The 24,382-nt window shown below is 53.0% G+C and overlaps 2 protein-coding genes across 4 annotated transcripts; one reads left to right on the top strand and one right to left on the bottom strand.

The window, feature by feature from the left end:
* Window positions 1–948: 948 nt before the first annotated feature.
* Window positions 949–11,351, bottom strand: LOC103533440 (ectonucleoside triphosphate diphosphohydrolase 2). Of its 3 annotated transcripts, XM_008499285.2 has the most exons (9): window positions 11,228–11,351; window positions 9,283–9,400; window positions 7,758–7,908; window positions 6,939–7,086; window positions 5,752–5,985; window positions 4,949–5,221; window positions 4,076–4,171; window positions 3,582–3,716; window positions 949–2,619 (listed from the first exon to the last, which is right to left on the bottom strand). In XM_008499285.2, exons 1-9 carry the CDS (start codon window positions 11,339–11,341, stop codon window positions 2,383–2,385), a joined length of 1,506 nt encoding a protein of 501 aa, XP_008497507.1. In that variant the 5' UTR covers window positions 11,342–11,351; the 3' UTR covers window positions 949–2,382. The 3 variants fall into 3 exon arrangements, with proteins under 3 accessions (XP_008497507.1, XP_030317188.1, XP_030317189.1); XM_030461328.1 differs by lacking the exon at window positions 4,076–4,171; XM_030461329.1 differs by lacking the exon at window positions 9,283–9,400 and having other exon boundaries at window positions 7,758–7,873.
* A 1,283-nt stretch (window positions 11,352–12,634) lies between these two features.
* Window positions 12,635–22,533, top strand: NELFB (negative elongation factor complex member B). The gene is made up of 13 exons (XM_030461407.1): window positions 12,635–12,777; window positions 13,216–13,379; window positions 13,519–13,618; window positions 14,316–14,546; window positions 15,598–15,783; window positions 16,383–16,495; window positions 17,303–17,405; window positions 17,878–17,973; window positions 18,832–18,974; window positions 20,123–20,229; window positions 20,946–21,087; window positions 21,730–21,838; window positions 22,072–22,533. The coding sequence occupies exons 1-13, from the start codon at window positions 12,676–12,678 to the stop codon at window positions 22,207–22,209; spliced, it is 1,734 nt and encodes a 577-aa protein (XP_030317267.1). The 5' UTR covers window positions 12,635–12,675; the 3' UTR covers window positions 22,210–22,533.
* The last annotated feature ends 1,849 nt before the right edge of the window (window positions 22,534–24,382 follow it).

Genomic DNA, 24,382 nt, shown 5'->3' with positions numbered 1-24,382 from the left:
ACCTCTCATACCCAGGGCAGACACTGCCCTGCCTGGCTCCACGGTGTCCAGGGGGGAGTTTGCACTTGGAAAACATCAAAAGCCTTTGAGCTGCCTTGGTGGCATCAGGGAAGGACTGGAATACTGGGAGTTGTGGCAGATGCTGGGGTTTTACTGATCACTTCCAAAAGCATTTCCATCCACTGAGGTGAGTTCTGGACTGGGGCTTGGAGTAGGATGGCAGCCCCTGAGGCACACACAAACATCTTCTGGCTTCCTGCTGCTCTGAAGGTGTTCAGGGCCATGATTGCAGGCAGGGCACAGAACCAACATAAAGCTGATATTTATTGGTCCTTGCTGACAGCAGAACTGCAATTACAGGTCAGCAGAGATTAACCCTGAGTGAGAAAGGGGGGATCTATCCATGAGCATGAAGAATTTCTGGCACTTAGAAAATCCTCATTATTAATTATTTCCACACTTGCATTGGGATGAAATGGCTGCCTGAGCTCAGCTTAATGACTGCATTCCCAGCTGCAGGAGGAACGAAGGCTCAGGAATTGCCCTGATACCACTGACTCCCTGATAACCTCAGGATTTTTTTTCTATGTGCTTGCCAGGGTCCCTCCTACCTTCTTCAGATGCTTGGAGCAAAGAACACATCAAAGGTGTGGACACATCTCTCCCCAGCTGCACACCAGGGATCAGGTTCTCTGAGATCCTTTCCTGCCTGCACTGGGAAGGAAATGCCTCTGGGGGTTCTTACTGTGTACCCCAAAAGTACACAGCAGAACAGCCCCTGAATAAAGAGAGGCAAACTCAGCACCCCCATCCTCCTCACTGGAACACTCTGTGTTCACAATAAACCCCCCACTTTCATCTCTTGCCAAGAATAACACAGACACTCCATTAAAACATCTTTAATAACATGATATAATTAAAAATATCTAACGTGCAACTCAAAGAAATGAAGATGGAGCTTGCTCAGATCTGTTTCTGCTCCCCTCTAAACTTGACTGACAGGTTCCAAACCTTCATTAAATGGCCTGAAAATTCATGAATATCCCAGTGTTGGAGGGGAGGGAGGGATCCTGGGGATGACTTCGGAGCACAAGGGACTGACAATCATATTTGAAAGGATTTGTGTGAAGGATTTAAAGCCATGGGAGCTTTCAAAGTCCTGCAAGGCACATCACTGCATCTAAGAGCATTTAAATTTGTTTCAAGTGGCCTGAAATGAGGTGGAGACACTCGGCCCTTAGGCTTTGAACTGCTTCTGTGTTTGTGTCTGAGGGAAACTCTGAATTCTTTAGTCAAAGGCCAGTGTCAGTCTGCAGCCATCCCTTTGCCTCACAACAACACAGGGATTTGCACAGCTCCTCATCTTCCAGACAAGCTGAACAGACCAGACCAGAGGAGCTGGAATGGCTGCCAAGTCCCAGAGGAGCCCTGAGCACCAAGTGACTCTGGGCACAGTCTAATATCAAGTAATTGGAGGGGCAATTAGGGAGCTTCTGTTCTGGGTCTGCTTTTCTCTACAGGACAGGGAGAGATGAGCTGAGCTGCTCCACTTCCAGGGGCAGCAGACAGGCAGGTCAGTGCAAATGGACAAACTGGTGGAGTGAAGCTCAGCCCAGCCTGCACATCAGCTGAGGAGATGTGAGATGAAATGTCTCCAGTCCTGGTGAAAGGGTTGAAATTCCAAATTTTAACCCCGTGTTGCCATGATTCAGCTGAGAGACAGGAACTCTCTGTGCCCTTTCTTTCTCCTTTGATGTTCTCCATGTCTTGTAGAGACCAAGCCCAAGCCCCAGTGCTTCTGATGGATTCTTGGTCAGCAGGAGCATTTTCTGGCAGGGGTGTGGATCTCATCACTGAGCTGGAGCAGCAGACAGGTCAGCAGGAGCAGGCAGAGGATGGAAGCAAGGTGCTTGTCACATCCTGACTGTTTTAATGCAGGTCCAGTCCTCACTAGAGGTGATGCTGCAGGTTTCATCTTTTGTGGGCACAGGAGGGGAGAGAACACTTCTTTTCAGCCACCACTTCTCCTGATCAGGCAGCACTATTCAATATTAACTTTACAGCAGCTCGGAGCCTGCCTGCTCAGAGGCCTCCTTTCCTTGGCTTGAGATGAGTAATCTCAGCTGCAGTCTGAGCAAGATCTGGGCAGGCTGCTCTCATCTGGAGAAGGAATAGCTTGCCATGCACTGGGAATCCCAGGCTTCCTGCAGAGCAGGATCCATGGGCTCCAAGTACAGCAGAGCAAGTGCTGAGCAGGTGAAGTAAAGCACCCGGGCTCTGGGAGTCCCGCAGGAAAATCACCTCCATCCTTAGCCTGGACACAGAGCTTTGGGATTTCTGCACATTAAGTCCCTCTGGCAGGATGGGACATCCCAGGAAGTGTCAGTTGTCATCACAGCCAGTGCTGTTCCTGGTACTGGAGCTGTCCCTGTCCCCCCTCCCCACCACCCGGCAGGAGATGAGCAGGAAGGATCCAGTGAGCAGCACCACGAAGAGGATGAGGAGCAAGGACCAGACCCCGGGCTCAATCCCTTTGAGGAAGGTGGGGCTGTCCTGGGGGAGGGTGTTGGTCACACTCAGCAGGTACCCCAGAGTCCAGCCAGATGATGTGTCACCCATCTGCTGGAATGAACAGGAGGAGAGGTCAGGAGGAGACAGTGACCCCCAGCTGTGTCCCTGTGTCCCAGGGCTTCCTACTTTTTACTGGAGCCTGATCCAAGGATTAGGATTGCAATGAGCTCTCCCAGCTGAGGGCACAGTGTGCTTTAACTGCCCTCATTGCCCTCACCTGGGGCTCCCACCCCTCCCACAGACCCAGGAGCTCCATTTCAGCTCTGGCCTGAGCCCCCCCTCCTCTCCTGAGCTGAGCTGTTCCTTCTCCTGCTCCCTGGCCCCGTGGCCTCAGGTATGTGACATGGGTACTTCTGTCCCTCTCGCCTGTTTGAGCCCCAGACCTCAGGGGGAGGTTTCCCTCCTCAGGGGGAGGTTTCCCTCCTCTGGCTTTCCAGCCTGGGCTCTCTGGATGGGCCCTGGGCCTGTCCCCTGTCCTTACTGTGCTGGCTGAGCCACTGTCCCTGATGTGGCTGTGTCACTGTCCCCTGCTCAGGGCACTCAGGGGGCTGGGAAGGGCCTTGCTTTGCTTCTGTGAAGGGCAGGACCTGAATCAAATCCTCCTTTCCTTTGGGGCTCCATATCCTGAAGCAGTTTTAGACCTTATAAGCCAAGTACAAACCCTCACAAGTGTGAGGTGATTTCCGAAGGGCAGGAAAACATCTTTGGGCTCAGGAAATGTTATCAGCAGTTTGTCCTTGGCATTCAGTGGTGCTCAAGCCCAACTTCCTTCCCTGGTGGGTACAGACTCTTATATTATGGTGTTGATAAGGTGTTGATAAGGTTTTAGCGTGGCATCTCTGGCTCTCTGACTCTGGTTTTCTTGCTTATCACATTTGTGAATTTATTTTGCTGAAACATCTCACTGGAGAAGCCTAGGAGGGCAGGGCTGGTAGGCAGGGACAAGGTGGCTTTGCTGAAACCAAGCAAGCCTCCCTCCTGCCTGGAAATACCCTGTGGAGGTGCCTGACCTTCCTCTGGAATGCAGTCCAAGCAGCCCCATCCAAGTCCAAGGTGTATCCCTTTGCACTGAGCTGGAAGAGGAATGCAGACACCAGGCAGTAATCAGCAAGTGTCTCCAGGCTGCTCTGGGACTCCTGGACCAGCTGGTGTGGTTTTCCAAAGAAGATGGGGGGAAAAAATACAAGGAAATATTCAGTAGCTGAATTTTAGGCTTGCTATAACCTTTCCCACTGGAGGAGAGGTTTGTGTCCTGTGCAGGCTGAAGCTGTTTTGTGGGCTGGGAACTGGTGCCATCTCTTTGTGACTTAATTCCCAGTTTATGGAAGCCCAGGCAGTGCCAGGGGCAAAACACACAAAACCCCAAACCTGGGCACATCTGTTTTTCCCTGAGGAAGCAGTAAAGCAGTGAGTTAGGGCTCTGTCATGCTTAGCCCACACGTTTTTCCAACAGACTGCTCCTTGCTTCCCCCTCTCCCTGCACACAGAGTTATCCCAGCGTTACCTCTTTGGCAGACATCCCACAGAGTCTCTCCACTGCCTGGCCCAGCCCCAGGGAGGGCACAGCTGCTCTGATGAAGTCCATGGCCTCAGACATCACCTGCAGCAGCAGCAGAGAGCATTAGCAGTGACTCCAGGAGAGGAAAGGGCAGAAGGTGTGGGTGCCCTGGCTGTGTGGGGGCCTCTGATGGGTGCAGGGAGCACAAGCAGAGGGGTCACTGGCTGGGGCTGGGAGCAGCACTGCTGCTTCTCTGCTGGATGAGGGGGTTTATAAGGTGCTCCTTGGCACCACATCCCTGGGAGGCTCTCAGGAGCCTGGAGCTGGGGATATTTCTGTTATTCCTCCTCCTGAACCCCACTCATTTGTCCTTGAGCTGGCCCTGCTGTGACAACCCGATGGCTTTGGGCTCAGACAAGCCCAGGGGTTTGCTGAGGGATCTCCAGCTTTACCACAGACTGGGAAGAGCTGGCTGGCCTGTGACTGGTGTCACTGGGAAGCCCCAGAATCTCTCTCAGAGACAGAGACTGCAGAGACATGCAAGGAAAAGCCTTGGCATGGCCATTGGTGGGAGCCACAGTCACTGGTGGGAGCCGTGGTCACGGGTGGGAGCCGTGGTCACGGGTGGGAGCCACGGTCACGGGTGGGAGCCGTGGTCACTGGTGGGAGCCATGGTCACTGGTGGAAGCCATGGTCCATGTCTGACCAAGCTGCATGGCAGTGAGGGGGGGGCAGGGGGTGTATTAGCCAGAGCAGTGACCCCCTGGGCTAGCAGAGGGGACAGCATGGCTCTCCCACTGTGTGCACTGGTGATCAAACCCCTCCCATGCCATGGGGTCTCCACAGCAGTTTTCTGCCCCAGTGTAAATGGGAACCCACCAGGAACCTGGTCTGGAGGGGCTTGGAACCATTGCTGAGGGAACTGCTGAGGAAGCTGCAGGGAGGGGAATGGCTGAGCAGGTTCTGTGCAAGGCTGAGGCAGGAGCTGGGGTTGCTGGAGCCACTGATGTTGAAGACTTCTTGAGGGCCAGGGATGTCCAGTGGGTCCTGAGTGACAGCACAGGGTCCCCCATGCACTGATTGCCACTGCACTTCCTGGGAGTAGTTGAGGGGCCAGCAGGGATTAGAGACAACTCCAGCACTTCTTTGGTCCTAGAGAGAATGAAAGAGGGGCAGAGGCAGGGAGTGAGGAGGTTGCTGTCCCAGGGCTTCCCAAAGGAAGACAGAAAGTGGCACAGTGAGGAGCACACGAGCTTTCCCAAACTTTCTCCCAGCTGCAGCTCCCAGCCAGGTGCTCCCAACTCCTGCAGAATCCAGGGCAAACTGCAGGACCTGGACCTGCTGTGGGAGGCTGAGGAGTCCCAGCCTCTCCTCCTCCCTCTTAGACCAGAAATACAATTTCTGTGAATCTCAGCACCTCTGGAGAGCAGAGTTATGCTCTTGTATTAAGTAAGGAGCCAAAAAGAGCCTGCAGGTAGGAAACTCTTGAATGGGATGGGGAGTGTCTGCTGGGAGGGCAGTGATTCAGGCACAGAAAGGAAGTTTTACAGATCCACTGAGCTTTAGGTCTGTGCCAGTGCCCTCTGTGAAAGACAGTCTTGCCCATATGAAGCCAGACCTCGTGTGACTGTTGTGTGGGGATTCTGTGCCCAGGAACCCTGCAGATCCTGGCAGCTCCTCACCTGGATGAGCCTGGAGAGCAGGGAGCTGCGGAGCTGGTGGGTGCCATGGCAGGGGCAGTGCTGGGTGTACACCTGGTGGCTCTGCCCATACAGCTCCAGCCTCACCCCCTCTCTGGGTGCCTGGTCAGGGGTCTCTTCTTCCATCTTGGCAGTCAGCTGTGTTGAGGTTCCTCCCACAGCCAGGACTCCTGCCATACCCTGCCCAGAGGGCACCAGTTGTCCTCTCCAGTCGTACTGAGCCAGAGAGAAGCAGAGGGGTCAGTTTTGAGGACTTCTACACCTGGGTCACAGTCAGATGCAAGCTTGGGAACACAGAGAGAGAGAGAGCAGCTTCCTGGTGCTGTACAGCTCAACACTGTTTGTTTGGTTTTTCCCAGGACATTAAGGATGCTGAGCTGGTGGCTTTGAAGGGAAGAGAGGAGCCCCTGTCCAAGTGCTGCCCCATCTCTGCAGGGCTGTCCCAGCAGGTGTGAGTAGAGGAGGGGTGAGTGGTGATGGGAAATGGAAGAGGGGGCTGCAGGGGGGTAGATGTGGGCTGCAAGTGCTGCCTTGATGCTGAAGTGATCCTTCTGTTAGAAGAACCCAGTGGTTTCATCTCCTGTAGCCTTACAGAACTGATTCTGGCAATGCTGAGGTTAGGAGTGCAGGCCAGGTTGGTGTGTGTGGCAGGGGGCTGTGCTGCTGCCATTTCCCAAAGCAGTGCCTGCATGCTGCTGGTTATCAGAACTGCCTTTCACTTCCCTGATGTGGGATAGCTCCAGTCTAACCCCCCTTTCTCTTGCCCTTTAGTTCTTCTTAAGACCCTGTGGCTGGAGAAGCCAGAGCAAGGAAACCAATCTGTTCTTTTAGGAGAAATACAGCCCAGAGCCCTGTGCTGGGCACACCCAGCTGTACTCCAACCAGCATCTCAAGCAGAGGGAATCAGATGGGTTTTTGCTTTGCCAGCAAAAAGACTCTGCTTTTCTGTCCACCACACTGTGTGGGACAGCTGGAATCCTACAGCACCCAGCACTGCCTGTCCTGGAGGTTTGGTCCTCAGCCTGGGCACAGCCAGCTCATTGTTGTTGTTGAGCACTGTCTGAAGCCCAGGGGTTTAACAATCCCCCACAGGTCCCTGTGCTCTGGGTTCCTGGGAGCTGCTCAGTCAGTTCTGACATCCCCAGTCCCCAAGCTGGGCTGTCACTTACCTTGAAGAAGTTCTCCAGGACGTAGTTAACAGCAACCCAGTTGAATGCATCCTTGTCTGGGCTGGAGAGGATCTGTGCCCCCTGGAAGCTGAAGGGAGATGATTTCAGGGCTGCTGGGAAACCATCAGTGAGGGTGTGCTGGGTGAGGCTGAACAGAACAGAAAAATAATGCAGATTTGGTAGAGGCCCTTGTCAGGAGCAGAGAGGCACAGTGACAATCCCAGTCCTGCTGCTACTCCCCTGTCCCCTCTCCTGGCACTGGGGACAAGGACAGGGGGGGATGGTGGGAGCAGCTGTGCCACCATTCAGCAATGTGGGAGTTGAGTACCCTCTGTCCCTGAGGCCATCCTGTGGCCTTGCCCCACTGACCTGACACCCCCAAACCTTTTCTGGAGTGTCTGTGAGCAGATAAAGGTCCCAGTAATGGGGTGATTGAGAACAAGGTCCCCAAGAGTTTGTATGGTAAGGTGGCTCTTCCCACCACCATTCCCTGACCAGAAGCACCAGTGGGGCTGTTTTATCAACTGGAAACCCTTTAGCTCCCAGCCTGGGAGTTTTCCTCAGCACTAATTGGGAAGCCCTAATTGTGGAGGAGGCTTTGACAGGCTGGGAGCTGCACATCCTCCTGGCAGCCTGGGGGGGACAGGGGACACAGCCATGCTGTGCCCCCCTCAGATGCATCAGGACCTGCTGCAGGGTTTGTGTGTTGGGCTCAGTGATCTTTTGAGGTCCCTTCCAACCCCAACCATTCTGTGGCTCTGGGAAGTTTCCCTGAGGAGCAGATGAGGGGTGCAGGCAGGCAGGGGGGGGTTCACTCACTTCAGCTGCCTCATGCTGGAGGTCGCTCCCAGGTAGAGGGGGGTTTGGCTGTGCTGCTCTGCTGGGATCTCTTTCTGGGCCCAGTTCAAACATGGCTCCAAGCTCTTCCCTACCTTCTGAGGAGAGTCTGAGTAGTTGGAGACTCCTAGACCTGAAGGGAATAAGGAGATTTACTAAGGAAAGGCAGGGGAGAAGTGTGAGAGCTGCTACCTAAGAGGTTAATGTCCTGGGGCATGGGTACAGAGGACCTTCAGGAATGGAGGAGTTCCCAGGTGGCTGTCCTGCTAAAACACAGTGCTGGGAGGAGAACACACCTGGAAACCCCAACTGGCACTGGGAGAACCCTGACTCTGCTGCCACCCTCTATGGCACTGCTGCTGCAGCTGGGGCTGTCTCAGTGCAGAGGAAATGTGGCTTTAGGGGGTGTAACAGGGACACAGTGCCATGCAGACAGAGCCATGGCTTCTGCCAGCTCTCTGCTCCAACCACTTCCCCTCCTGTGTCAGCAGAAGTGGCCTCTGAGCCCCACACCTGCAGCAAGGCAGCTCTGCCCAAGGGGAAGGTGGTGCTGAGCAGGGGAAGCTGGGTGCAAGCCTGGGCTTCTTTCCATGTTACTGCTCCCCATCCCCTGGTCCTCTCACCTTCCTGTGCCTCCCTCAGCCCTCCTGGCACTGCCCAGGGCTGAGCTGCTGCCCAGGGGCTGTGACCACCCTGACTGCTTCCCCCATCTCCTGAGCCCTTCCTGCACCTCTGCCTCCTGCTGACAAACTGCTCCAGGCTCCGTTTCTAGCCCGGGCAGTGGACTGGCAGCACTCAGAGGACACATGCAAGGTTTCAGGGGTCCTTGTTGCATTTTCTGCTTGTGGTTTGCAAGGTCACAAACCCCCTTCCCCTGTGGGAACAGCACGTGGCTCCTGCTGTCATCAGGCTGCACAGCAGAGCAAGATGGGGACAGATAAGGAAGGAAAACCCCAAGCATGACTGCACAAAACCCCTTCAGTTGGCTTCAGACTAGTGAGGAAGACCCCAGTATTCTCCAGACTGCAACAACTTAGGCTGAGGTGAGCTCATTTTTTTGCCATCAGATCCCACCACAGGGGGCTGGAGTCTCTGCAGCTGTTCTGGAGCTGCCCAGAGCACAGCCAGGAGGAGGCAGAGGATACCAGGAGTCACCCTGCAGCCAGGTTTGTCCCTGCTGCTGTTCTTGGGCTCCTTTGGGTGAGAAGCTCAGCAGCCTGGGCTGATCCCCTTGGACATGAGGACCAACCCCATCCTCTCCCTGTGCCTCCCTGCCTCCAGCAGGCCAATAAAAGTGTCACCTCCTGCTGCCAAGAGTCTGATGTCCTGTGGCTGCACCTGCCTGTGGTCAGAAGATCCCTGCTGACAATAAGCAGCTGGTGCTCCAGTGCCACCAGTTGTGCAGTGTCCTGCTGGGTGACACAGGAGCCAAGGGAACTGCAGCCATGGCCCCCACCCTGGGTTTCCATTCCCCCCCTGCCAGTCCCTCAGGAGTTGGGCACCTTACCTGGCACAGGACAGGAGCTCCAGTCCCTGATCACCCCAGTCTTGTTCCCTTTGCTGGGGGCCCACTGGTAGATGAAGAGGATGGTGTGGGATGGGCCAGCAGCCAGCACGATGCCATACTGGAAAACCCCAAAACATTGTAGATAAACACCACTGCTGCCCTGTTACTGTAGGGCTGCTCAGCAGGACACATTTCCTGGGTAACCCTGGGTGGCTTTTGACATTCAATGGGTGGGTGAAGCCAGAAGATGATCTGGATTTGCAGGGAACCATTTCTGAATATACATGAGGGGCAGCAGGAGCAGAGAGACCCAGAGACACCTCAGACTGAGGGTGCCATGCTCTGTAGGTGTTCCTGAAACCAGGCACGAGGCTCCCACTGCCAGATGAGCCACCTGGGGCTCAGGAAAAACAGGTCCTAAAGCAGCAGGAGTCGGTGCTGTCCAGGCTCTCCACTGATTCTCAGACCCAAAGTGCTCCCAGCATGGTTTGTTACAGCTTTTTGTTTGTTACAGCTTTCCTGCAGGATCTGATCAGCTGGACCCCTGCTTGCTGTGCTGCTGCAGAGATGTGGGACAGGAGCTGGGTTAGACCCTGAGAGCCACAGCACATCCACTGCCCAGGGCATCAGCCCCACAGAGCCCAAGCTGATGTTTTGGCAGAAACAACAGAAGCCCAGGTGAGATTTCTGAGCCCCCTGCCTGTTCTCCTGTGTCCTGGCAGGGAGGCTGAGGGGTTTCTTGGTCTCAGCAGCCCAAAATCTGGTGTCTGCTGCTGGCCAGGTCTTGGTGAGCTGCATCTCCTGTGTGAGGGGCAGGAAATGAGAGCCCAGCGCCTGCTCTGGGTGTCCCCACACTCAGATTGTCCCAGTGACAGCTGAGGTTCTCCTCCTCACCCCCCGTTACATGACCCCAAACTGGGACATCTCCTAGACAGGGAGGAAAGAAACTGGTGCCATCTGGGAGGGACGTGGCCATGCATGTTCAGAGCTGGATCTTGTACAGAAATAGTTGGAGCTGTGAAGGAGTGGGAGGAGAAACCTCCTGCGAGGTGGTGAACACTCTCAGGAGGGGTTTAGCAGAAGCCAGAGCCTGGCTCCAGCTCCCAGCTGCCCCAGACAGGGTTGGAAGGGTGCTGGGGATCCCTGCCTGAGCCTGCTGCTCTCCTCCCACAGCACTGGCAGCTCAGATTTGTGTCAGAAGAGGAAGAAATGAATGGTATTGGTGGAAAAGCCTGGGTTTGTTTTTTCCTCCTTCACAAAATGAGAGGCTGCTGCTGGTGGAGAAAGGATCCCCATGTTCCTGCCCCAGCTCAGCACTAGGGAAAGACAAAGCATGGAGCAATAAGGACTTTTTTGATCCAGTTTTGTTTCCAGGAGGAGCGTGGAGGGCTGGTATCCCTACCCATGCAGGATAACCTCCTCCTCTGTGGTTACACCCTGGTGCCACCACCTCATGGGCATTGAGCCCTCAGCTCTGCCCCTCTGGCACAGAGCAGGTTAAAATAGAGAGAGGACAGAAGAGGAGAAAGCATGGAAGATTTTGTTTGGTTGGTTTTTAGAGACAGAATAAGCTCAGGGCCATATTCCCAGGGACTCTCAGGAAGGATGTGGCTCTTCCTCCCCTCAGTCCTTGCTGCCCTGGGGTTGTTTCTCCCCAGCCTCTGCTGAGCATCCCCCTGACCCAGGGTCCACATCCAGCCCGTGTGTCCCTGAGCAGCCAAAGGTTTGGGGTTGGTGAGAAAAGCCCCAGAGGCTGCAGGACACCATCCAGCCCTGCCTGGTGCTGCTTCCTCTTCTCAGTCTGTGTTTGGTAAAGAACTGAGGAGAGCAGGGGATGGGAATTCACCAGAATCCCCGGGAGAGTCCCCAGGGAGCAGCAGGGAACTGAGCAGCAGCCCCAGCACCCCAAGGAGAAGGTCCTGGGCTCATTGCCCCCTGTCCTTACCTTGTCCCCGGGAGGGGTGACGGGCACATCCTTGGTGGAGACACAGAGCAGGAGGATGCCCCCCAGCCCCGCTGCGATCACCAGCCAGGGGGCAAGGAGCTCCGGCCAGGACATGGAGCTTGTCCTGGGGCAAGGAGGCGAAAGGAGGAAGCAGAGGAGCAGCCGAGTGAGGACGGGTGTTCTCTAGGAGCTCGGAAAAGAGGAGGAAGGCGGAGCTGGGGCCAGGCTCTGACTGCAGCCCAGCCCCAAGCCACAGGGACCGCAAGGAGCGGGGCTGCCGAGCTGGGATGTGTCCCAGTTCCCCTTTGATTGCTCCACATCCCAAACACCCCCAGGGATCAGTGCCCCTTCCAGCACCCCGAAACTGCCCCAGGACTGAGCCGAACAGAAATGTGGGGTGAGCTGAGCTGGGTGGGACACAGCAAGCTGCCAAAAACACCCCTTGGGTCCTCTCTGCCTGGCTGCCAAAATGAGGATGGGGAATCTCCTTGTTGGTGGGGTTGGTTTGTGTCTGGAGGAGAGGAGGTGAGAGGAGACCCCATGGATCTCTTCAGCTGCCTCAAGGGAGCTGGGAGTGAGGAGGGGAAAAGCCTCTGCTCCTGAGAGATGGGATAGGAGCAGAGGGAAGGGCTGGAAGCTGCACCAGGGGAGGTTTAGGTTGGATGTTAGGAAATATGAGAGGGTTGTGAGGCCTTGGGATGGCCCAGACAGTGCTGGAGTCCCCATCCCTGGAGGCATTGAACAGGCATTTGGAGCTGGTCCTTAAGGACAGGGTTCAGCAGTGAGATGGTGGTGTTGGTCCAAGGTTGGACTGGATGATCCTGGAGGTCTCTTCCAACCCAGACACTCTGGGATTCTGTGATCTGAGGGCCCCAGAGTGACACTGCCCAGCTCCCTCGGGCTGCTCCTGCCTCCTCCTTCCTTCTCAGGAAAACTTCTCCAGGTTTGGGTTCCACCCCCAGGAGACTCTTGGCTGCTTTGGTCTCTGCTGGGGGGCAGATGGTGGGGGCTGCTTGGGTCTCGTGTCCCCACAGAGCCAGGGGCAGTGCAGGTGAGCACAGCAACCCCCACGAACGTCCCTGAAACCGCAATTTCTGAAGCAAAACGTCCCAGTTCCAGGAGAGGTTCTGCTTGTTCTGCTTTCTGCCCCTCTTTGCCAGGGACTGGGTCTGGGAATAAGAATGAAGCTACTCCGGAGCAGCTCTGCCGGCAGCACGGGCTTGCAGGGCCGCAATCGGGTCGGGGAAAGCCCAATTCCCCGGTACCGGGTGGTTCGGACCCCGCGGCGGCAGCGCCGGAACCTTTGTGCGGCGGAACCCGTGTGCGGCGGAACCTGTGTGCGGGTTCCGCGGGGGCGAGGCAGGGGGACGGACGGCGCTGTGCTGGGGGAGCCGATAGCGGGGCGGACCCGGGGCGGTTCCGTTCGGTTCCGTTCGGGTGGTACCGAGATGTACGCGGGGCTGCAGGAGCTGGGGGTGGCCAACGGCGAGGACCTGAAGGAGACGCTGACCAACTGCACGGAGCCGCTGAAAGCCATCGAGCAGTTCCAGGTACGGCCGGGAGAGGAGGGGCCGAGGGTGCTGGGAGCCTCCCCAGGGTGCTGGGAGCCTCCCCAGGGGTGCTGGGAGCCTCCCCAGGGCGCTGGGAGCCTCCCCAGGGCGCTGGGAGCCTCCCCAAGGTGCTGGGAGCCTCCCCAGGGGTGCTGGGAGCCTCCCCAGGGTGCTGGGAGCCTGGGAGCCTCCCCAAGGTGCTGGGACCCTTCCTAGGGGTGCTGGGACCCTCCCCAAGGTGCTGGGAGCCTCCCCAAGGTGCTGGGGGGCAGCCGGCAGCGGGAGAAGACCCCAGGTGGGGAATGTGCTTCGTCTGGGGGGGCAGGGTTTTTTTTTCCTCCTTTTATTTTCCAACCCTCTGGGTTCTGCAGGCTCTGCTGTGGTTTGGGAGCTGGGGAGCCCCCTCCTCCCGCCCCCTATCTGTGTTTGTGTTGGCAGACAGAGAATGGAGTTCTCCTGCCCTCCCTCCAGTCAGCACTCCCCTTCCTGGACCTGCACGGCACCCCCAGGCTGGAATTCCACCAGTCTGTGTTCGACGAGCTGAGGGAGAAGCTGCTGGAGAGGGTCTCAGCCATTGCTTTGGAAGGGAAAGTGGAGGAGAGGTTGGTCAGGGGTCTGGTTGGGGAGCTCTGCGTGCACATCAGAGCCCTGCAGAGGGGAGCTGAGCTGCTGGTGAGGTGGCTCTGGTTTGGTGCTTTAGTGCTACACAGAACTTGGTCTCTTGTTGTTGCATGTGTTCAGATACAAGAAGCTGGAGGATCTCCTGGAGAAGAGCTTCTCCCTGGTCAAAATGCCCTCCATCCAGCCCGTGGTGATGTGTGTCATGAAGCACCTGCCCAAGGTAAAGCCCCTGTGCTGCTGGCTCCTTCTGTCACAGCCCTGGGCAGAGCTTCAGGGGTTTGTCACTCACTGTGAGGAGGGGCTGGGGATTTGCTGCATTCTTGTCCCTGGCAGCAGCTTAGAGCCACTCAGAAAGCATTTTATCCTTTGACAATCTGATCAGAACCTTTCCTGCTTTGTCCCATTCTCATGGCCATGTTCACTGGGGATGGAGTTTTCCACAGCTGGTGCAGAGATCTCTGAGGAGTGGAAAATCAGATTTGAGGGGTGGGACTGGGAGTAGAGAGGAGTGAGGCTGAGCTGTGTGAGATCAGTCTCCAGGAGCAGCTTTATTAAACTGTGATTTATTGGTGCAGGAATTAAGGCAATGGATTCAAAGCTGTTCCTAGAAGTTTTTTCAAGTTCCTGAGGTTTCAGATACTGTCCCAGATCTCAGCATTGTGGGTTTAAAAGAACTCTTTTTCCCTCTTTGTCAGAAATAAGGGAAAGTTTGGTGCATAAGTTGGCTGTGGAGGTGCCTTAGGACTGTCTGACTGTGAGAGGAGTGGGTCAGGCAGGAGATGAACCTGATGGATGGTGTTGTGTCCATGGCCAGGCTGCCTGAGCTGGTGATTTAGGTGTCTCCTCCAGTCAGTCCTTGGCTGGGCAGGCAGCAGCTGAGCTGCTCTCCCCTGGGGTAACTCTTGTGCTGGTCACAGGTCCCTGAGAAGAAGCTGAAGTTGGTGATGGGTGACAAGGAGCTGTACAAGGCCTGTGCAGTGGAGGTGAAACGCCAGATCTGGCAGGACAACCAGGCCCTGTTTGGGGATGAGGTGTCCCCCCTGCTGAAGCAATACATCCTGGAGAAGGAAAACATTCTCTTCAGCAGTGACATCTCTGTCCTGCACAACTTCTTCAGCCCATCCCCCAAAACAAGGCGTCAAGGAGAGGTAAGGACCAGGGGGGCTCTGCCCACAGGGTTGTGAGGGGAACCCATCAGCTGCCAGGCAGCCCCATCAGGGCAGAATCTGCCACCCACTCAGCTTTCCTGCTGCAGGGGTTTAGTTAGATAAAGGATCTGCAGGAAATACCAGGCCATTTGCTTCTCCACGCCTTGATAAAGAGAGCAGGAATTGTTTTTTAGTAGCTGCTCAGTGCCCTGTGGTAACTGATGGCTGTTTGTGTGCTTCTAAAGAATCAGAAAAAAAAATAAATCAGAGTTGTGGTTTCCCCCTGGCTGGCACCAGGTGTCTGCTCCCTCCCTCCTCCTGCTGGGACAGAGAGAAACTCAGAGAAACTGAGACAAAAGGTGGTGAGGAATTTGAGAGGAATCTGCAAGGGAAAAAACACAGCAGCAAAGAGAGAGGAAATTAAACCCCAAAAGGAACAAGTGATGTTGTCCCAGCTGTGCTGCCCCCCCAGCTGTCTGTGCACCCCCAGAACTCTGCTGGCAGGGGGGGAGCAGGAGAGGCCTTGAGGCTCTGTAAGCCCCACTCAGCAGTCACTGAAACCCCCCTGGGGTGTTTCACACAGACCCAAAACAGCCCCAGACAAACTGCTTGACAAAAATCAGCTCTGTCCCAGCTCAACCCTTCCCTTTGGTGCCTGTAGGCTGAAGGTAAATAGATAGAAATAAAAAACTTCCAAAGAAAAGGGAGCTTTGCTCATGGTAGAACAATTGCACATGGTATTCAGCAGTGACAGGTTCTGCTTCTGACCCAGTTCATGTAGCTGAGCACTTCATTTTACACAAGTGCTGCAATTCCCTTTAGCAAGGGAGCCTTTGCTTCACATCTTTTATTCTTACATGATGGGTGAGAGATGTGTGAGCAACAAACTCTTGGAAGTCTTGGTGTTAGGAATTCTTGTTCAGGAGCTCCTGTTGGTGCTGATATTTCACTCTTGATTAAAAGAATTGATTTTCATTCTGTGTGTGTAAAGTAACAGGGTCTCTTGGTACTGAGTGTCTGGGTTTGTTTGTTGTGTCCTCTCTGGGTTCAGGTGGTTCAGAAGCTGACCCAGATGATTGGGAAGAACGTGAAGCTCTATGACATGGTGCTGCAGTTCCTGAGGACTTTGTTCCTGAGGACCAGGAATGTTCATTACTGCACCCTGAGGGCAGAGCTCCTGATGTCCCTGCACGACCTGGAGATCAATGACATCTGCAACGTTGACCCCTGCCACAAGGTAGTGATCCTGGGGCTGCCTCACTGCAGGGTTTCTCTTCTGTCCCCTCCTGTGCTCACCTGCTGCCCTGCAGGGCTGACTCCTCTCTCTGAAGAGAGTTCAGGCCTTCAATCCAAAAATCATCTCGTGTTCCTTGGAGCTTCAGGGGAGAATTTCCTCTTGGTTAGCCAGCAGCTTGCTTCCATTTCCTAACCCATAAATCATCCAGGTCAGTGGTACTGGTGCAGTGTTAAAAGCAGTGTCTGGTCTGACCTCTGTAGGTGCTGGAACACTAACAAACACCATTAGCCAGCCCCAGGTTTTCAGTCAAAGCTTGATTTTCCCTCCTTGTTCTGCCTGGGCTGATAAACTCCAAACCCCACACTGTGTGCAGCACTGGTGTCTCTGCTCTGCTGCTGGGGTGTTTATTTCTGGCCTCCTCTGTGTCTGTCACCAGCTTGGTGCTACACCTGAGTATATGAATCAGCCCCCTCAACTCCAGGTGTTTGGAGGTTATTCTGAGCCTGGTTGCTGTCACATCAGAACTTTCACTGCTGCTTTAATGAGTTGCTGGGGTTCATAAAGCTTTCTCCTTTTTTATGTGTATTTTTTGGTGACAGTTCACCTGGTGCCTGGATGCCTGCATTAGGGAGAAGTTTGTGGACAACAAGAGAGCTCGGGAGCTGCAGGGCTTCCTGGATGGAGTGAAGAAAGGACAAGAACAAGTGCTGGGGTAAGGCTCTTGGGCTCCTGAGTGAAAAACTGGGGATGTGTTCCTGGCAGGCACAGCATCTGACAGGTATTGCAGGTGCTGATTCTTCCCCAGAGCTGGCTCATAGCCCAGGGCTCTTTGGAGTGGTCAAACCCAGCACATTCCTGAGCAGTAATGCCCTGGGGCATGGCCAGGCAGCTCTGACAGGGCTTGTACTGCTCAGGCTGCCACCCCTGGGGCTCCCTGTGACTGACTGGGGGAGTCTCCTGCTGGGGTGCTGTGCAGCAGAGCTTTAGTAGCTGTTCTCAGGCTATGTGTGCTTCCAAGTCAGAGAAACAACAGTCAGGGAGGTTTTAATTAACAAGAGACAGAAACTCAGGTTTGACACTGTCATAGTGAAGGTGTTGGTACAGTGCTTGCCCTGTTCCCCTCTCTTGTTAAACTCTGCAGTGTCTGGAGATGTGTTTATAAAAATAGTGTCCAGAGGCACACAGCACTTTGGTGTTACCTCTGGGAGTTCATAGAATCCCAGAATCCCTGGTTTGGAATAGAAAGGACCTTAAAGCTCATCCATTCCCACCCCTGCCATGCCCAGGGACACCTCCCCCAGCCCAGGGTGCCCCAAGCCCCATCCAACCTTCAACACCTCAAGGGATGGGGCAGCCACAGCTTCTGGGGGCACCCTGGGGCTCAGCACCAGGATTCCCCACAGGGTTACAACAAAGAATAAACCCAAACATCTCAGCCTAGTGAAACACACAGGTCCTGCAGCTGGAGATGGAACTGTGCAAATAAAACATGATGTATTTAATAATTACTTCTTCTCAGGGACTTGTCAATGATCTTGTGTGATCCCTTTGCCATCAACACCTTAGCTTTGAGTACCATAAGGCACCTGCAGGACCTGGTGGGGCAGGACACCTTACCCAGGGTGAGTGTTGCAGCTTTTCTGCCTAATCTGAGCCTTAATTGGATGTGTTCATTAGCAAGGGGCTGGGGACTGACACTGCAGAAGTACCACGAAGCTGCATGTGGCAACTGCAATAAGGGAAACTTGGTGCTGCCTCTCCACTTGTAGCACTTGTACCTCAGACTCTGCAGGAGCTCTCTTTGGAGGGCACTTTGGAGCTCTCCAAACTGAGCCATTCTCTGCATGGCTCCAGCTATCCTAACAGCTAGATGGTAAAATATTACGAAACCCCACAACCCTCAGGTGTGGCTGTTGTTTGATTCCCATCTGAAGAATCAGCTGTCAGCTAAATGGGGGCACTGAATGTCTCTGGCACTCTTTGGTAAAGCTGATAATCCAGGGGAGCTTTGATTGTAAACCACTACCTCCAAATAACTGAATGTGCAACTTGGGGAAGATGAAAACAGCTGGTTTTGTCCTCTTAAAATTCCAGGAAAGCCCAGATCTGCTGCTGCTCCTCAGGATGCTGTCTTTGGGACAGGGGGCCTGGGACATGATTGACAGCCAGGTCTTCAAGGAACCAAAAATGGTGAGTTACTGTGGTGGTTAGAATTTAACTAAACACGTTTGGATGTTCTATCATTTCATTGCACACCTGATTTAATGTTCAGTCCCATCATAGAAGAAAACATGTAAGTGTCACAGAGCAGCAGCTCCAGTGGATATGTTGTAAGCTTCATTTATTTGCCTGCTTTTTTAGTTACATGAATGCCTGGCCCTTACTTGTTTTAATATCAAACTGTCCCTCTGTTAAATCCTGCACTGGTTGCTCTTTGTCCCTGGGGAGCTTCTACACAGCTGGCAACTTTGTTCAGAAGATCTTGTCTGAGGAAAGCAGGGTCTGAAGGTGGTCTGAAACTCTGGGAATAGTGTGGCAAGTTTTCATTGCCTCCAAAGACATTTTTCCCCTCCAAATACCTGTAGCAGCAATTTGTGTAGTGCCACATTCAGCTGCAAGCTTTCCATGAGAATTTCCCTGCCCAGGATTAAAGGCAGCTCCTGATCCTGGTGTGCTGAGCTGTGGCAGGGCTGTGCTGTTCACAGCAGGATTGTTTCTGCAGAGAAATTTACTGTTTCTGTTCTGAATTGCCACCCTTAACATGCAGGGCTTGCAGTTGTTGGCAAAGGACTCTCAAAAGAAATGCTCCGTAACTGTCAAAGCATTTGAGCAGTGGTTTTTCTGTGGATGAGGTGAATTCCAGTTTTCCAATTAGCAGTGGAAGAGGTGGAAGTGTTCTGGCTGAACAGATGTCTGAGAGCTTGTTTACTGACAGTGTAGGATGGGGCTGGTAATGTTGCCTCTCTGCTTGTGGCAGCACTCCAGGAACATCACCTGGTGACTGATGGTGTCTTTGTTCTTTCCCCTCTCTTCTCCCATCCCTCCCAGGAGGCTGAGCTGATCACCAGGTTCTTGCCCATGCTGATGTCCTTTGTGGTGGATGATCACACATTCAATGTGGATCAGAAACTGCCCTCAGAGGAGAAGGGGCCAGTTCCCTACCCCAGCACCATTCCTGAGGCTTTTACCAAGTAGGTAACCAAAGCAAACCATCAGGGAGCCAGACAACAGTGACAGGAAAAAACACTTTGTGTGCTCTCACTTTCTTGAAGTCAGATTTAGTCCTGGTTAAATCAAAGCTGAACTTTTCATCTATGTAAAGAGGTTTCCCCTGTGATTCCTCAGATAAAATCTATCTACAAAAATACTCTATTTCCTGTAATGACAGATTGCAAATGAAAATATTTGGAATTAGTGCTTTCAAATCTTCTGCTTGTGTGGCTGCCCAGGCAGGGAGTGGAGATGTTTGGGTGCAGCAGGATGAGCACACATGCTGGGTTCTGAAGTCTGCTATTATAAATTGTAAAGTTTGCATTTTTGCCACACAGCACTCCAGCTATCACTCCAGGGATGTCAAAAAGTTAAATAAAACCCCTGCATGCTCTGTTTTACTCAGGTCTTGCACCAATTTCCAGCTCTATTCTTATCTGTATGGCAGAATCTGGAGCACTGTATCCTGGTGGTTGTGCTCTGCTCTGACAGTCTGGGAAACTAAAATGAAACAGTACTGGGGACTCATCTTTGAGTATCTGGGCTTCTTCTGAGCCCCAGTTTGAAGAGCTCTTTTGTCAGTAATACTGATAAAAATCATGGAATAGAGAACCCCAGACTGGTTTGGGTTGGAAGGGACCCTAAAGCCCCCGCAGTGCCACCCCTGCCATGGTCAGGGACACCTCCCACAGCCCAGGGTGCTCCAAGCCCCATCCAACCTTCAACACTGCCAGGGATGGGGCAGCCACAGCTTCTGGGGGCACCCTGGGGCTCAGCACCCTCACAGCACAGAATTTCTTTCTCACGTCCAACCTCCATCTCCTCTCTGCAAGTTCTGAACCATTGCCCTGTCCTCTCACTGCAAACCCATGCAGAAGGCCCAGCCTCAGCTTTAGTGTAATGTTCACAAGATGTTCACAATCAAATCCAACTGTTGGATTGGGGGATAGGGAAGTGTTTGCTGAGCAGTACAGGTTCCTGGGACATGTTAGTGAACATGGTGTGATCACTCAGTCACTGAGTGGCTGCTCCTGATTAACACTGAGGTTACCCACTGCTGTAGCTTCTTGGTTGCTATCCAACAGGATTTAAACCCTCTTACAAAAAAACTCCTCTTCTGCCATAACAGGTTCTTGCAGGAGAACAGAATAGCTTGTGAGATTGGGCTGTATTACATCCTTCACATCACCAAACAGAGGAACAAGAATGCTTTCCTTAGGCTGCTGCCAGCTCTGGGTGAGTTGTTATCTTCTGTTCGTGAACTGTTTGCCCTGTACTGGACACCTGGGAGACAAGTAAACCTGCAGGGAAAGTGATTTCAGAGTCAGAGATGTAATGTTTTGTTTTGGCTCTTCTGCTGCCTCCATTGTAAGGCCCTGCAGGAGTGTTTGTTCTCACCTGCAGCTGGGATAGATTTCTGCTGATCCAGGGATTTGGAGATAGTGGCTGAAGGTCAGTGGTTCCTGAGATCAAAGGCTGAACTGCAGTGGGATTAGCTGGGAGCTGCTTGGAATGAATCTAAAGGATAAATGAGCAGGTGGCTTGATTCTGCTGCTGCTCATGGTAATTCATGTGGCCAGAAAGTCTTGGGACTTGGCTTTGTGTGGTGTGCAGCAAAACAGGATTGAGCACAGCCTTAAATTCTTCCCTGGGATTACCTTCTCTGGGGGAAACTGCAGGAGGGATCTGAAGCCATCTTAGGAACTGCAGCTCCCAGCAGTGGTGGGCAGGGGGGTTCACTCCCCACTCCCTCACCCTAGCTCTGGGGTTCTTGGAACTCTTTGAACCCTCAGCTCAGCTCCTGCTCTTTTGTGTCTGAAATACCAAAGCCACCTCTCTGGGCTGCCTGTTTTAAACTCTCACTGCAAAGTTTTCAGCAGGAACATCTGCTGTGTTTGTCAGGTTTCCCCACAGCCCCGTGAGGCTCAGTCTTTCCTTTCCATGTTGTGCAGTTGAGACATTCAGTGACTTGGCCTTCAGTGATATTTTCCTGCATCTGCTCACTGGCAACCTCACACTGCTGGGGGATGAATTTGCACTCGAGGAGTTCTGCACCAGTCTCTTTGATGGTTTCTTTCTCACCGCCTGCTCCAGGTAAATCTGATTTTCCTCAGGGAAAGTGAGTTTATAGGATAGCTGAGTTACTACTGCTTTTATCTGCTTTTAGCTATAGTTCAGTTGTTCAGCAAACTCTTCACATACAGTGGAAATAATTAGCCTGGTGCTGTTTTTCTTTAAGGAAAATTTTGTCTTTTGTGATCAAGTTTTTAACAGGAAAAGTGTGGGGTGTTGAGTATAAATTTTTACCTAAACTCTAGCTCGTTATCCATGTGTTGCAGTATCAGCTGCAGGCTGAGTATCTGTCAGTATCTGTTAATTCTGTGAAGTTCATGTGGCCCAACTGCTGCAGGAGCAGCTCCAGCCTCCAGGACACTTCCCCAGCAGTGAGTAGAGCTGCAGCCACTGCCTCCACACATAGAGGGACAAACATCCCAGCTGCTGCCCCTGCTTACAGCTGAAAATCTTCCCCTCCTGTTAAATAATTACCTAAATTGCAGGGAAGTGGCAGGCAGGGTTAGCACTTTTAGCACACAGGCTGCAGTGCTGAGGTGGGAAATGATCACAAAGCTGCTGGGCTGTGGGGGTGTGAATTATCCTGGTGCTCTTACTGTAACTTTGCTGATCTGGAGGTGGTGGTTTGGGTGGGTTACTCTTCTTTCAAATTGCTTTCTCTAGAAAGGAGAATGTACACAGACATGTGCTGAGACTGCTGCTCCACCTGCATCACAAAGTGGTGCCTGCCAAGTTAGAGTCTCTCCAGAAGGCTTTGGAACCCACCAAGCAGGTAAGAAGAGAAAGGCCAAATGAATTGCAAATGAATGCAGCTGCTTTTCCAAACCTTGCTGAAGCGGAACACCTGCTGTGCTGTCCCTGTCTTAATTACTTTGTAACTTCCTCTTTTGGGTCGGTTTAGGTTAAAACAGGCAGGGTGGTTGCACCCTTGGTGTTCTTGTTCAGTAGCAGCTAGAGTGAAGTTTGACTCTGCTGTTTTTTCCCTCCCTAATTCTCATTTTGCAGAGCGGGGAGGCTGTGAAAGAGCTTCATACCCAACTCACAGAGAAACTGGAGCTTCACAAGCCAAGTCCAGCAGAAGTGACTGAGACTCCTCCCATGGAGCTGCCCTTGCCCACTGTGCCCACACCAGCCCCACGCTGAGCTCTGCCTGGAGTGCCAGAGGAAGAGAGAACTTCCCCAGTGCTCTGCAGCACCTTTCTGGGCTGCCTTTCAGCTGTCTCTGCCTACAGGCTGGAAACAAACAAACAAACCAACCAACAAACCAACCAAAAAGCCACTGAAGCTCCTTCAGGAGACACTGCAGTTTACCCAGCTCACTGGCTCCTGCTGGTTAGAAAAGTCTGTATGCAGTGCATTCCAAAGGTTCTTAAAGATAGCTGAGTGTCTTCTTGTAGATCCACTTCAAAGCTGCCTGTACATGTTTGTGGTTTTTTTCAAAAAGAAAATGCATCTTTTTAAGCTTGGTATCTTAAAATACCATGGTATTTGTAGTGGTGGTGTGCTTTTGTCTTGTGCTTTTGAACTGGATGTTAAGAACTGGTCACAGAGTGCTGAGCTCCTTTAGGGTTGAGCAGGTAGTGTGAACACCTGGAGGCCAATCCTGGCTTCCTTTGGTCATTACTTTGCTCTTTGGGACCTTTGGAGAAGATGCTGAGCAGAGGGAGGTATCAGGAGATCAGATACAGTTTCCTGTTTGGAGTTTAACTCCCTTGGTACATGGCAGGACTTGCTGCAGTAGTCAGAGATCTCCAGCACTGTCACTAGGCTGAGCAGCAGTCAGCAACCATCTTCTCAGGCTTTTACAAAGAAGGCCAGAAACTGAATATTCTATGATTCTATGGGATTCCTTCTGGTTTAATCTTTCTGTAGCCCTACAGAAGGTTCCAGCTGGGTGCAGCACCCTGCTCTGCCCTGGGTGCACACTAGAGGGTAGTGCACCCCTGTCCTGCTGCTGGAGATCCCTCCCCCTTTGGCATGGGGTGCTGGAAGCACATCCACACTGGGGTTAGAGTTTCTTTCCAGCAGGGGTGTGATGGGAAAAAATCCCATGGGTTGTCTCTGAACCTCCTGTGCCTGACTGGGGAATGAATTTTTATAATTAATTCTAATTAGCTCGAGTGATCTGGTCCTCTCCCTGTGCTCTGTGCTCTCCTGGGAGATCTGGGTTAGTAATGGCTCAGGAGTTGTCCAGGCTTTTGGGGTGTTAACATTTCACTGAACATTTTACACTGAGCTGTGTCAGAAGGGTGGCAGAGCTCTGGGTCTGCAGTGAGTGACAGAAGCAGAGGAACCAGGTCTGACTGTCAAATGAGTGGAAAAGACAATTATTATAGTAAAACGTAACTATATGACAGTTATAAATTCTAGTATAAAATGTTACAGTAAAATGAGTGCCAAAGCACCTGACAGCCAGAGCATGCCCAGCTCAGTGGATTTCTCCTGGAAGAAGGACCCAGAGGAGTGGTGGGACAGCAGCTCAGTCCTTGCTGCAGAGCCATGGCACAGCCTGGTGAGTCAGGGACATGGAGTGCTGCTGGGTGATGCTGCTACAGCTCCTTGGTGACATCTGCCCCCAAATATGACCATCTTAGCCTAAAAAATAAAGAGGTGTTAAGTGGTGAGTACCTCTGAGAGAGCAGCCCAGGGTTTGCCTGTTGGTGTTCATAAGGGCACCTCTGGGTGCTGTAAATGCTGGGTTAGCTCCTGGTCCCCTGGGGAGGGGGCTGGTGTGTTAAGGGCTTGTGGACTGGTCCAAGCTCCATCCCCGTGGCTCTGAACCCACAGACCAGCCCTGGGTACCCTTGCCACCACTCTCCCTCCACCAGAGCTGGGCTCAGCATTAAAAGCAAGGGACAACTCAGCTTCTCAGAGCTTCAGGTGGGTCTAAAACAGGGACTAGGGGCAGCTCTACCCAATTTCAGGTCAGCCCTCAGTGCTGAGGATGGATCAGACAGGGTTTCAGCTCTGTGGTTCCTCCAGGAGAATCAGGTTTTAAGCCTGGATGAATCAGATGTTCCAGCCTGGCTACTGGCATCCTCTGCAGGGCAAAAAGAGGAGAACCCATCAGCACCTGGAAACCATGCTAAAGATAACAAGATCAGTCCAGGATAACTTCACAGAAAGCAACTAAACCATCTACCTGGGTGGGTTTTGTCCTGCTGGACCTGCAAGGGGAGTTGGATGAGAAGGATGAAGCTGAAAAACTGGATGCAGTGAAACCAGCTTCCTTTTCTTGCAAAACAATTGCACAAGGGACAAAGGTCTCTGCCTTGGGTCTGTGCTGGGATCTCCTGATCAGCAGGGCCTGTGCCCA

Source organism: Calypte anna, chromosome 17, assembly GCF_003957555.1.
Source record: "Calypte anna isolate BGI_N300 chromosome 17, bCalAnn1_v1.p, whole genome shotgun sequence".
Lineage (NCBI taxonomy): Eukaryota > Metazoa > Chordata > Aves > Apodiformes > Trochilidae > Calypte > Calypte anna.
This window is presented reverse-complemented; position numbering and strand designations above follow the sequence as displayed.